At 37.2% G+C, this 13,439-nt stretch overlaps 1 protein-coding gene across 3 annotated transcripts in view; it reads right to left on the bottom strand.

Annotated features, from left to right (window-relative positions):
• astn2 (astrotactin 2) overlaps positions 1-13,439 on the bottom strand; it is a 292,012-nt gene that overhangs the window by 105,038 nt on the left and 173,535 nt on the right. For all 3 annotated transcript variants that reach the window (XM_025909010.1, XM_005459486.3, XM_003454979.4), the window contains exon 11: positions 4,928-5,078. In XM_025909010.1, the coding sequence (XP_025764795.1) occupies positions 4,928-5,078 (151 nt within the window). The remainder of the gene's footprint in view (positions 1-4,927; positions 5,079-13,439) is intronic.

The raw sequence follows: 13,439 nt of genomic DNA, 5'->3' as shown, positions 1-13,439 counted from the left end.
TTCCATGCTTCAAAAGTAAGGCTCTATTACTGAGCCTTATACTGTTTTATATCAATTGGCTATAGTGCCTTCCAAGATAGTTAACAGCATGTGCATTGGATATACACAGTACATCCAGCCTTATCTGGATTTTGAGCTTGAGCTAATCTATGGGCTCAAAATGTGGTCATAAATATTTTGTACTTGTAAATCAGGATTTGTATGTGTAAAAAGAATTTGTGTGTGTGTAAAAAAGATTTGTATGTGTAAAAAAGATTTGTGTGTGGACTCAAAAAAAGTGCCCCTCCGACAGCCAAACCCATCTGTTCTCTGATTGGATTGTTACATTTGTGATTGACATGACATTGACCAATCAGATGAAAGGAAGAAAAATAGGGTCAAAATTCGTACTTGTAACTTGCAGGGTTTTTTTGGCTAAGTCCACACACAAATCTTTTTTACGCACACACAAATTCTTTTTACACATACAAATCCTGATTTACAAGTACAAAATATTTATGACCACATTTTGAGCCCATACTAATCCATTTAATATAGTACAGTTGTGATGTGATGTATAAATGTGCAAAGTTAAAAATAAGATGGGTTAATAAACCATGAGAGGGACATGTGTGTACATATATCTGAACGAATTGAATGCTTTAAACCAAGAAACACCAAAATGCACTTGTAATGAGGTACAATGAGCTGCACTCGGCAGAACAGGGGAGGACATGATGTTCATTTGTAAGGAACACAGATTAGTAGGGGCATACATGGGATTTTGGGCAGAGGGATGAGAGTTTTCATGAGTGTTGTGTTTGGGCAGACATGCCTTTTATCCTCTCTGTTAACTGATGTAAACTGGAGGCTGGGAAGCAGAAATCTGGGTCCACACTGACAAGGCATCATTTAAGTCTTGATTTTTCGAGTGTGCCACATCTTTTAATAAACTCTTGCATTCAGGGACAGTATAGAAGTTAAAATCACATCGGAGACAACAATATCTGTCTTCTGTAAACAACACACGTATGACAGGCCAAAATGAAAATGTGAATTTATTGCTGCTTGAAGCTAAAAAGGAAAAATACGTCTTTGCCAACACTACATTCAAGCAACTTTTCCAGAGATGTCCCAAAAGAGACATTATCTCAGGAAAAATATGCCACTAATATCCCTCCATCTGTTCAGTGTACGAGTTTCACCATTGGAAGGACATATACTGTAGCAGAATATGGCAATGTGCTACAAAGAAAAAAAAGAAGCACTGTATCATTATCAGATGTCAAATTTAAAGTATGAAAATGGCCAATTACCAAAAGAAAGCCATGGTTACAGAGATTGAGACTTGATTTTGTTTTAAAGGAAATGGATATAATATATCCATCTATCCTAGGAATACCAGGTAAAATAAAGGTGAGTAGCTCTTTCCCATTAGAGACCCGTCACTGGTGGAATGATTTGCCTGTGGACATCAGAATGGCAAATTCTTTATTGCCTTTTAAATCCCTGCATAAAACATACATTAAAATCAAAGAGCTTTTATTTCATCATCCCTGTCTTTTTTCCCTAATGCCTCTTATATGATCATTGGCTGTTTGCACAGGTGTACTTTGAATTCCTGTTTAAATGAACAACGACTTAACCAAGCAGAATAAATTAATTTCCCCCCACTTCTCTCTTTTTTTCTTACAATTAAGTCATAACAAATATGCAATAAAATGGCTTTAAAGTGAACAGCATGTGATTCTTAAGACAAGTGACGAAAAAGGACGCGAGTGACATCCTGTCTTTCTAAGAATTTGTAGAAAGTGAACACAGTCCAAATGGAATAACAGATATCTCCAGAACTTACACACTGGGGCTGACTAAAATTTAATTCATTGCAAATGCATTTCAGCTGTCTTAAGAGCAGCAGACAGCCTTAAGGGACTGGCTCTGAAAATGGATTTTAAGCCTTCCGTGTGACATGTTGGTGCTCTGTGTTAGCACCCATTCTGACAAGGCTGGTTAAAATTACACCAACCCAGGAGAGTAAGAAAAGCAAATAATACTGCCGTGTCTGTGATTCTCTGAGTTAATCTCTGAAGACTAGAAGGTTTTGTCAGTGTTTTTGTCTGAGTATTAATCACTGGCACACAGAGGTGTGAGACTGTTTGGAATTATTTCAGAGTATTTTTTTTCTATTTAGCTTTGGAAAATGTGAGTTGAAAAGAAGTCTTCTCAAGCTGACAATCCCTTTAATTGATAGCCAGATTTAAAAAAAAGAAAAAGAAGGTTGAATTAGACAGCACAGAGGGAAAAAATTGCCGCTCACAATAGAATTTTGTTGGTCTCATCAGAAATAAATCATAATCTTGTTATTTGGTGATTACTGAATTCTGACCATTTTCAAATTAAACTCAAAGCCCAAAGGAGCAAAAGAATAACTGTGACCAGTGTAAAACAAATGATGCTATCCCAGTTTGACAATTAAAGGAAGAATGACAAAAAGTTCGGGACTAAAAGATGCAAAGCTGTGACTTAAAAAACATAATGATCATGTAGACTCTTCTTGTTCTGGGAGGTAGTGTGTTCCAGTCTTATATCTACTAGCCATTTGACATATGCGATGGTGTTGGTAATGCCTATTTCTTCCAGTATTGCTGAGTCACAGTTCTAGTTGGTCTACCCTTGTGCCTTGTTCACCTTAAACTAAAACTTACACCTTTTGAAATGTGCTGGTATGTGTATGTTTAACACATAGCATTTACATTGACAGTGAATGGTCTCTGTTTGGTACTTTTTGACTTTTTAACTGGCGGTTACTTACTGAGTGTTTTTCAGACAAGTCGCCGTCTTCCATGCAAACAATGGCTGATTGTACCAATCTGCTATTAACCAAAGAAATTTTCTGTATACCTTGGTTATAATGAGCTGTTTTTTTAGTTATTGTTGGCTTCCTCCAGCTTAAACTAGTCTGGCCATTTCCCCCTGACCCGTGGCTTCAACAAGCAGTACTTCCGCTTAAGATGGTTGGAAAAATTCCAGTAAATCAACAGTTTCTGAAATACTCGGACCAGCCAGTCTGGCACCAATAATCAATGCCACATTCAAAGTCACTTAAATCAACTTTCTTTCTCACTCTGATGCTTGATTTCAACTTCAACAATCTTGACCAAGTTTAGTGTATATGCATATACACTCTAGAGCTGCCATAGAAGCAGGATCAGCTGCTAATGTTGTGGGTGGAGTGGGTTTATTAATATGGATTCATTGTCAGAGTAACCAAATTAGTGGTAAACTGTAGGGAAAAACTGGGAAAGGGGGTGGGAGAATAACTTGATTTATGTAGAAACATGTTCATTAAAGTGCTGAAGTCTTCTTCTGCCTTGGTGAAGTCTGCCAGCCATGGTGTACATTGCTCCTTAATGACAGTGTCATGAATCAGTTTTTTTGTCATTCATCATTCGTAATCAGTGCCAGACAAATTACTGCAGGTTGTGTAATCAGTGTATAATAAATGCAGCAAAAGTGTCACTAACAAGGTTTTAATGAATACTGTAAACAGAATTTTTTGTTGGAGTAGTAGCAACTGTATGTTTCTTTTAGTTGAAAGATGAGGAAGAGGAAAGGTAAACAAGAAAATTGCTCTATACTGTTTGTCTCTATTCGACAAAAACAACCAAAAGACCTGTCGATTTATAGCCCCATCCAAGCTCTTAATGACTCACAACACCAGCCTCCAGCAATTGAGACGGCTCATCAGTTTAATTACTTTACAACTTGGGTCCACCCCTTTCTGTCTAAAACCTGGCACTGGAAGCATTGCCCTGCTCTTGTTAGTATTCCACAAGAAATTCACTTTTGCACTGCACTTTACAACGCTACATGTAAAATGTGAGTAAGGCTTAAGAAGCAGAAAGGATGAATGGAAGACAGCGCCAACAACAAATTCATTCACTATTTATTCATATTCAATTTAAAATGCATAGCAGTGGTACGGAAAAGGGCTTAAAGAAGTAAAGTGCAGATACTACAGGACCATTTCTTGATTGCTCCAGTTGCGGTTGTCATTACAGTGAACCGATTTCCTGATTTGATGTTAGTCTTTTATGAAATCTGTGTTTTCATTAAATTACTTAAATTACCTTTAAAATTCTTAATGAGCATTTTTAGTAGGGAAAGGCTATATAAAAAGTTATATTATCTATTTTTATTGGTGGTACGCTGTACTGGTCTGTCATGGTGAAGAGAGAGCTGAGTGTAAGAGCAAAGCTCTCAAGTTACTGGTTGATCTACGTCTCTACCCTCACCTATGGTCATGAGCTGTGGGTAGAGACCGAAAGAACGAGATTGAGGATACAAGCGGCAGAAATGAGCTTCCTCCCAAGGGTGGCTGGCATCTCCGTTAGCTATAGGGTGAGGAGTTTGGCCATCCGGGAGGGGCTCAGAGTAGAGCCGCTGCTCCTCCACATCAAAAGGAGCCAGTTGAGGTGGTTCAGGTTTCTGACAAGGATGCCTCCTGGGCACCTCCTAGGTGAGGTGTACCGGGCATGTCGCACCAGGAGGAGGCCCTGGTGCAGACCCAGGACACGCTGGAGAGATTACATCTCTCGGCTGGCGTTCCCAGGCCAGCTGAAGGAAGTGGCCGGGGAGTGGGAGGTCTGGGCTTCTCTGCTTAGGCTGCTGCCCCCGCGACCCGGCCCCGGATAAGCAGAAGAAGATGGATGGATGGATGAATAGTTTTTTATTTCATTTCATTTGTTGGCAGTTTGAAGGCTGATCTAGATAATTTCTCACTTTTTCTTGATTCATACTCCAAAATATGAAAGTGTTGGAGATATCACAGTTATATACAGTATAAAACACATGGAAAATGAGAAGGATTAATATTTGCATGAATGCATAAACGAAGGCTTGAATGTAGCATTACTAGTGTAGTGCAAGTCTACTACCATCTGCTTACCATGCAGCCAGATGAGTCTAACTGTCGATCAGACACACACTTGAAATTCTTTTTGCAGCCACCATTATCTTTAGAGCAGTCACGGGCAGGTCCAAAAGATGCCAGTAGGTCCTCTACATTTTCAAAGTATGTGGACATCATGGCCTCTTCCCTGAAATTGAAGAAAGTAAGGGTTACAAGAAGAAAGTTCAGTTATCGTTGCGTATGTTTTAATACTACAATTTTTTTATTATCATTATTATTAGTCCTTTATTTATCCAGGTAAAAAATCTCATTGAGATAAAAAATCTCATTTCCAAGAGAGACCTGGCATCATGGCAACAAAAGTGAAAAAAAGAAAAGAAAAGAAAATTAAATAAAATTAAAATGAACATTTATTTTATAAAATTATACTTCTCTCCTATTTTTCCACAATCAACTATAAATGCCATTATTGCAAAATGGAAGCATTTAGGAACCACAACAACTCAACCACACAGTGACAGACCATGTAAAATCACAGAGCAGGGTTGAAAGACTCTGCTAGTTCCAAATCTCCTCCAGCATTAACATCAGCAGAAAAACTGAGAGCCTGGAGCTTCATGGCATTGGTTTCCATGTCTTCTGTAGGTGTAATATGTAGGCGGCCCAGTACTTCTGTCCATATAATGTACCTGGGGCACTCTACCAGGTGAAGTACAGGACCACCGCTCTGACCTAATCACACAATTATTAGATATTTCACTCACAACCAGAAATGTCGAAAGATTTAAAAGATGTTTTATCCACTGTATACTATAAATGTCTGACATGCAGACAGACAGACATTTCCATTCTTACAGAAATGCCACTACCACGTTAACAAAACTAAAAAAAAAACAACCCTCAAGTATGTTTTCAGGTCAGTTTGTGATGAAGTCTGACTTGAGATCCCCACATATGCATATATATATGTGTCACTGACAGTACTGCGATCATTTCCACCTCCAAATTGTGGCATACCAAAGCTGTAAGCTCATTGCTCTGTGCAGTTTAGCATGCTCCACCATGCCTATATGCTTTATGTCTACTATCAGATGAAAAGAAGGGGCAAGCAAACCCTATGTTTTTGTTTGAAAGGAAACAAAGCACTATCTCTTGCAGTGGGACCACAGGGACCACAGTGTGTTGTGAGGGTGACTTGACTTTAGAAACAGTAACAAGATTTTGAATGATAGGAAGACAGATGACTTGCTGTAGGAGGAGGGTTGTGAAGTAATGTCACTGTGGCTAATTTTTTGTCTTTGCATGTCTATTTAGGCACCACTGAATTAGTAACTGATACACTGATTTTACTGTTCATTTAATTAAAATGTCCAACATAAGAGATCCTTAAAGTGGGTATAAACCATCAAAAAGTAATTTATCTCTTGGAAGTGATAGTGAAATATTTATGAGAAAAATACTACATTTGACCTTGACAACTTTAAGAGAAAATAAACTGCAAAGCCTCAAAAAAATCTATGAACGTTCAATGAAAAGCATCTCATTGATGTAAGCGAGAATTTATGGACAAGATATTAGACACAGTCTATCTACCTTTTCACTGAGGCAATATGATTTCTTTTCATAGCGTCTGCTATCAAGATTTGGAATAACTCTTTTGATTAAGGGATTGTTTAGGTTTAATAACTGTTTTCAATTTAGTTTCACTGTACGCTACATATGGAAAATAATTGGCACATTTTTCTTGTGGTGCAGTATTATGGTTCACTGACTGACACATTGGGACTGTCTACTTTGCAAATTTAAAATGTTTCTGACACAGTGTGGCAGTAGCAAATGACTCACTGTCCTCGCTGTCACGCATTCTGAATGTTAAATACAAAACTCTACCAAAATAGCTCTAATAAGAAACCTGTTTTATCTAAACAGTTTTATCTATTGCATCAGGAGTTTATTTTATTTATTTATTTTTATTTATTTTCTATAGGTTGTATCTAAATATAAGGTATCCGTCCAGCTACATGCTGATCATTTTATTAATGGTCATATAATCATGTATACATATGGACCGTTTGATGTGAACTTTCACAGCAGCTGAACGTTTTCACATTTCTTTGTTTACTGGTGGTACATTTTCAGATATTTTGATGCTTATAGTCGCAGATAAGTATTGTAGCCATTGGAAGCAGTAATATCCACCGTCAATCCTGCGCAGCTGTCATTTTTTTAGAACACAAAGAAAACAAAAAGAAAGTTTAGGCACAGTATTTAAATGTGTTTTTAATTAGTTGACAAAAACACATGGGTTAGCCAAAAATGACTTAATTTGTGCTATAAATTGAGCAAAGCAGTCGACTGCTTTCTTTTCTTTTGTCTACCTCGAGTACAAGAACGCCCACACATCCTGGATGCACATTTGAACGGAGGAGGAGTCCATTCGAACAAACTTAGATCTCGTTCTTACAACGAAAGGCGCCTGAACTGCGTCAACTGTCTCACTGTGGAAGAGTGGGATGTGAAAGACGAGATGTTTAATTGTTATTATCCAGAGAAAGAGCAGCAGGCTTGAAGAAGACCTCAGTCTCAACTCTCCATATTGAAAGTTTAATTCTTTTGGTAAAAAAAATGATTTTCAAGTGAGAGAATAGAAAGTTAGAGCTTTGCCTAATATATCCAATATCTTTGAACATTATGGTCAGGTTAATTATTTATAACTACTCCTTACTCCTTCTGGAGGGTTCATCGGGGTGCCCATTTGGCCTTAGGCACTGGGATTCTGACGTATGATTCTCTGCACACTAAACATATACACAGATCCACGCAGTCCGAAAACCAACCAGGAAACAAGATGTATTTTTCTTTTACACACATTTAGTGTGCTGGAATTACTGAGAAAAAATTCACGCGAATGTTATATAATCTATACCTCTGGGACATGATGTCACTAAACGCACTCCACATGCCTAAAAGAGCCTCACGTTGCATTTTTGGTCGTTTTTTTGTTTGTTTGTTTCTTAAGCAATCTCTTTCTTAAGAAAAGCAGGGCAATGATTATCTACTTGGGGCAAGTAGATAATTAAGTTCCAGAGCCAAGGACCCTGCAAGTCAAAAGGTGGGATCACCGCAACACCTAATCGGCAAAGAGTAGACAGCTGTTGTCATTGGAGAAAATGGCAAAGAAGCTTGCCATTACAAAATAGAATTTAACAACCCTTTGGGGAAGGTGCCTAATTTAGTGTGTGAAGTTGAGAGGTACCAACAAAATGCAGTTGGGCTCACCATTATTCACAGCTTTGGCTCTGGAACCAACTCCTTGATAGACGGTGGACTCGGTCCTACACAGGAATTGTCCATCGTGAGATGTGTCAGATCGATGTGGGTACTACTGACAAATCACCGGCTGGGTGCTGCACAGTTGGACTTTCTCCAGGTGGATGTGAGGGTCACCATCATGTGGCTGCGTAATGCAGAGAGAAAAACTATTACAGCTGTTTGCGCATATGCGCTTATTTTTTGGATGGTAAGTAACAAGGATTTTCATGAACCGAAAATCCAGGCCAACAGTGGAGAAAGAGTTTGCCAAATTGCAGCAGAAGCTAAATGGTATATTTATTTCATTATATTTTGGATCTTAAAAATGCATTTATGCATATTACAAATACTTAAAACAGCATCAAGAGTGCTATAAAGTTATGTTACAAATAATTAAAACACTCTTGCTGACTGGGCCTGTTATCCTTGGATTGGCGTTTCAGTTTGTAAAGCTTTGACATTTCTTTTTTTTTTTTTTAATTTTTGCAAAAACTGTAGTGGTTGAAGATATCTCTATAGCACTTTTTATGCAAGCATGTAAAGATGAGCCTTTTCCCCATCCACTAGACCCAATAACCCTTCATTTATGAAATGTAGACCTTGCATAACATCACACTCATCTTTAGTGGGCAGTCTGGATTAAAGGGCATGGTTGGTTATTAATAAAAACTGAATTTGTTGGATGCACATGCCACACTCCTTAGCAGGAAACATGAGTCACCTTGGATACTAAAAGACGCTCTGCTTGTTCAGCTTTTGAGTGAACATGGTGTATATGCCTGAAAAGGGCAGTAGGTGCAGATACATGGTTTATTTTGTATACCGAATATATACAAGGTAGGTAAATAGAATTTAAATTTACATCTTGTATGCTTCCATTATGCAGATCTATCTGCGAAACTGTGCAAAACTTTAGCCAACCCTGATTTCTTTATATTTTACTTGGAAAATAGGAAACAAGTGCAGCAATTTCTTTATGATTTATTATTTATTGAAACATGGTCAAACATCAATTGGAATGCAGTACATAAGACAAAAATGAATTTGTATAATTCAAGCGAGTTTGAAAGTCAATATTTGGTTTACGCACCTTTATTTTTCAATATATCCTGAACTCTCTTAGCCAAGCTTCTTGTAATTTCTTTAGGTATTCAGAAATAGTTGTAAACACTCACTCTTCTACCTCTCTCATCACTCTCATCACTCATCACTCCATTATACCTGTTGTCAGTGATTTTTCGGCCAGTTTGGCATAACTCAGTCTTTTCCTTTCGTTTCACTCCCTTAGCTTCTAGATAGCCAACCTTTCCACTGATACCATTTCCTATGAGGCATTGAACAGAAAAGGGAGATTGATCTCACATGTCCTGTGTCAGGTCTTTGCTCGATTGTGTCCTATTTCTTATGGACATCACATTCAGATACTGCTCATTTGCTTTTTTTATGCCTGCGACTTGCCACAGTTTCAGTTTATAGGTCTTTGGGAAAAACCTCGTTGGCGCAAAAATACCATTTTATGCCTGTCAAACTGAGTTATCTTTGGCATTTTTTTGTTGATTTTGAACTAAAACTGGTTCAATGACATCTTATTTATGCTCGAATGATTCACAGGTTGGCAACAGGTGGCTTAGCAAACAAACCAACAAGCAAACAAAAAAGACATTCCTGTGAAAATCGTCAGTTACTGGACTGAACATGAGTGAAAAAGCAGTCAATGTCCAAAGAAAAATTTCAAAAGATCCTCAGAAAGCCTGGGGAATTATTGATCTGGTTTTGTAGAATCAAAAAGAAAAGAGTGGGGCTCAAAACTTTTGCACAACAATTTATAGACACACACACACACACACACACACACTACAGATATTCTTTTACACACAGGTAGTCATACAGTGAGAAAGGATGAAGTTTACAACTTAAACAGTTGCTCAATGTCAGTGTCAAGCCTGTGTAATTGCTCATAGGAGAAGGGTGGGTAGCTCCTTGCTTCTGAAGCCAGAGAAATTTAGTACTGTTACTGTACTGCACTAAAATGTAATTAAAAACAAATACAGAAAAACAAACAAACAAACAAACAACCAAAAAGAGTTTTTCTGAATTAAAAACACCACGTGGCATTCATAGCATCAGTTTCCTTCTGCAAGGTACTGAAAGCACTGACAAATGACTCCTTAATTCAGACGAAAACAGAGGGTGAGTAAGGTGAGGCAGATAAAAATAATGGGTTACCTAAGTTGTGAGATGCATGCTAACCAGTTCTCCTTACAGACTTAGTAAATAGCAAGTTTAAAAACAAGCAAACAAACAAAAAATGCATGATACAAGATGAACCAGAGACAGAATTTTTCTTTGGTATTTCATCATCTGTCTTCTATTAGTCAATCTGAAGAAATCTTTGTAGGAAGTAGACAAGTCAGAAAGCCAGTTTTGAATGCTCACGATCGATCATGACTCTAAGGTGCCACTGTATGTAAAAACAAAGAATGATCTTTTAGTGGAAAACACAGAACAGGTTCAGGAAAGCAACAGTGTTTTGGTGCAAACAGAAATGTAATTTAAAGCGCTAAAACTCTTAAACTCTAAAATGCCACAATAATATTTAGAAAGAAAACACATTTTCTGCAGCCAGGTTTATTTAAGATGGAATGAGGTGAAGTGAAAAGCATTCCTGCGATATAAAATTATTTATTTATTTATTAATTATTGAAATCATGGAGGCTCAGTCCTCTGCGTGAAAGACGAGAGAAACCACCCAGCTTGTTCATAAAATGCAAAATCCATCATCTGTGATAATACTGGGGAGCATTAGACCTTACAGCATGGCTAAATTGCATATTACTGTGCAGATGATGATTTTTTTTTTTTTTTTTCATTGAAGGCCTTGCTTATTTTAGCAAGATCCTGTCAAACTAAATTTTACACATACTCCATTGGCTACAGGAATAAAGCAGCCTGGGTGGTAAACTGGTCTGCCTGACAGACAGGCTTGTCAGGCAGAGAACGTGTTAAACAAGTTGATGTTAAAACAGGTGTTTCCCACCCCCGAGTTTTAACAATTGCTAATTATAAATTTAATACAGTGTTTCAGTGATTTGTAAATCATTTATATCCAGAATCTGACATTGTTTCATTTCAAAATCATTACCTAATCAAGATCATGTCTTTTGGCATTGTGACTGTTGCCTGACCCAGAAGCCCAATGATTGCAACTAAACACTGACTAATGTACTTGTTATTAATCTCTCTCTCTGCCTCTTGCTTTTCCTGATGATGAATGACCAGGCGACTCTGCTCAAAGTTAGAGCGCTGCTCCAGCATGATTACACAGCCCGTTATTGGTCTGCCCCTGCACTTGATTAATGCTCTTGCCCTGGCTCTCCACAAATATGCTGACTCTCATCAAGCACTTTCGACATTGAATAGAGTGCATTTTCTTTGGGCTTTCTGTAATCACTGAGGAAAAAATCTAGTCAATGAAAAAAGCAGGTAAACGTAAGTGATAAAATAAAGATTGATGCATCAATTGTTTGATTTGACTATGTAGTTGTAAAACATTTTTTGACGTATATTTGGAGAGTGTGGAAGTGAATTTATGTCCGTTTTTCCATTGGCTGAAACTCATGCAGTTGTATTGAATTATTGGCAATGGCACATTTTGATGGTTCACTTGATCATGGTGAGTGAGATCATTAATCACTAGCTTGAGGTGTCACCAGCTACTCAGAGCTATTATTCCTTATTGACAAAAATCCTATTTTCAAGATCAGTTTAGAGGCCTAAATCATTTTGTATTTAGGTTTCCGTGAAACATTTATGAATACTGACCTCGGTTAAATAAAAATCAGTAGAAATGCAATGCAGGATAACTGGGTAGCTTTAAATTGCAGTAAGTGAGGCAGTGAGTCGGAGAATTGACTTTTAAATATCAACAACTTACAAAAAACAAAAATATGACAATGTGAGAACTGAATAAAAAGACCTGTATGTATTGAATGCATTGAGCTAAATAAAAGGATCAACCTAAATGTCAACGCTGAGTTTTTGATGCGCTAACAAGATCAAACACTCAACTCAGCAGAACAGTGCAAAACAATCTTTAGGCTTTGTACATGGATCCCAGATTGAATGTTAATACTATAACATGTGTTTACATTAAACAGAAACTAGTGATAAAGACAGTCTTTACTAATAGCTAAGTCACCATTTGTACTTGTTAGTTGGCTCACACAAATAAGTCCATGTACATAAATAAATTAGTATTGGCTCTTATTTTATGGCTTTATGAATTATGTGCAATTTCAAAATGTTGCATGTACTGTACTTACACCTTTCATTCTTGCATAATGAATTTTATACTAATTGATACTAATAATAAACCAGAGCTAAGAGCAAAGAAATATAGAGAAATATAGTATTGATATTTGCCAGAAATAATCTTCCTTGCAGCGTCTGGCTTTAAATACCAGGGACTATGTGAAATAATTAAAGTTGAACTATAATAGGGCTAAAGGGAGAAAAACTGAAATAATTTTTGATGGTCTTATAGACAGTTTGGTGTAAAATACAATATAAAAACTCCTTTATAGATGAACAACAGAAGGAGTTATTTGCTTTCCCCTTTGCAGTGTGCATCACTTGAAACTACCATAAATATATGTACTGAGAGAGAAATCAGGAAGGCTCTTTAATCTGTTCCTGCATCAACACTCTTTGTTGCAGTGTATTGATATGAATGTATGTATCAAACATTCCAGCAACATGCTGTATTTTAAGTCTTGTGTCATTAAAACTCACATGTGTTTTATTGTCAACAGCGGTGGGCTATAATGAATTTTCAGTTATGTGTACTTGAGTTTATTCTTGTGGAAATTTTTTACTTTTACCTCCTCCATCACTGGAGCATATCGTACACAAAGGGATAAAAGAGACAAAATTGTACAACTGATGTATCATTTATAGCGCTACACTAGGGCCAGAATGAGTGCAGATGTCTGCAGAAGTTGTGGTCACAGTACTTCATCATCTTGCTAGTGATACTGAAGAGGAATTTTTGTAATTTCAAATGTAATGTTTCTATCACCTTAACAAATATCAGCAAACATACAAACTGTTTGTGTGCAATCTGTCGCACAGTGTGTTGCTAGCTAAAAATACAGCTGCTATATTTCCCTGGGACAGAAGAGAATGAGAGATAACTTTACTCAGAGATGGAGAGAGATGTTAGAAAGACAGAAAGTGA

Source organism: Oreochromis niloticus, linkage group LG7, assembly GCF_001858045.2.
Source record: "Oreochromis niloticus isolate F11D_XX linkage group LG7, O_niloticus_UMD_NMBU, whole genome shotgun sequence".
NCBI classification, from domain to species: Eukaryota; Metazoa; Chordata; class Actinopteri; order Cichliformes; family Cichlidae; genus Oreochromis; species Oreochromis niloticus.
Note: the sequence above shows the minus strand (reverse complement) of the source record. Positions and strands in the feature narration are given on the sequence as shown.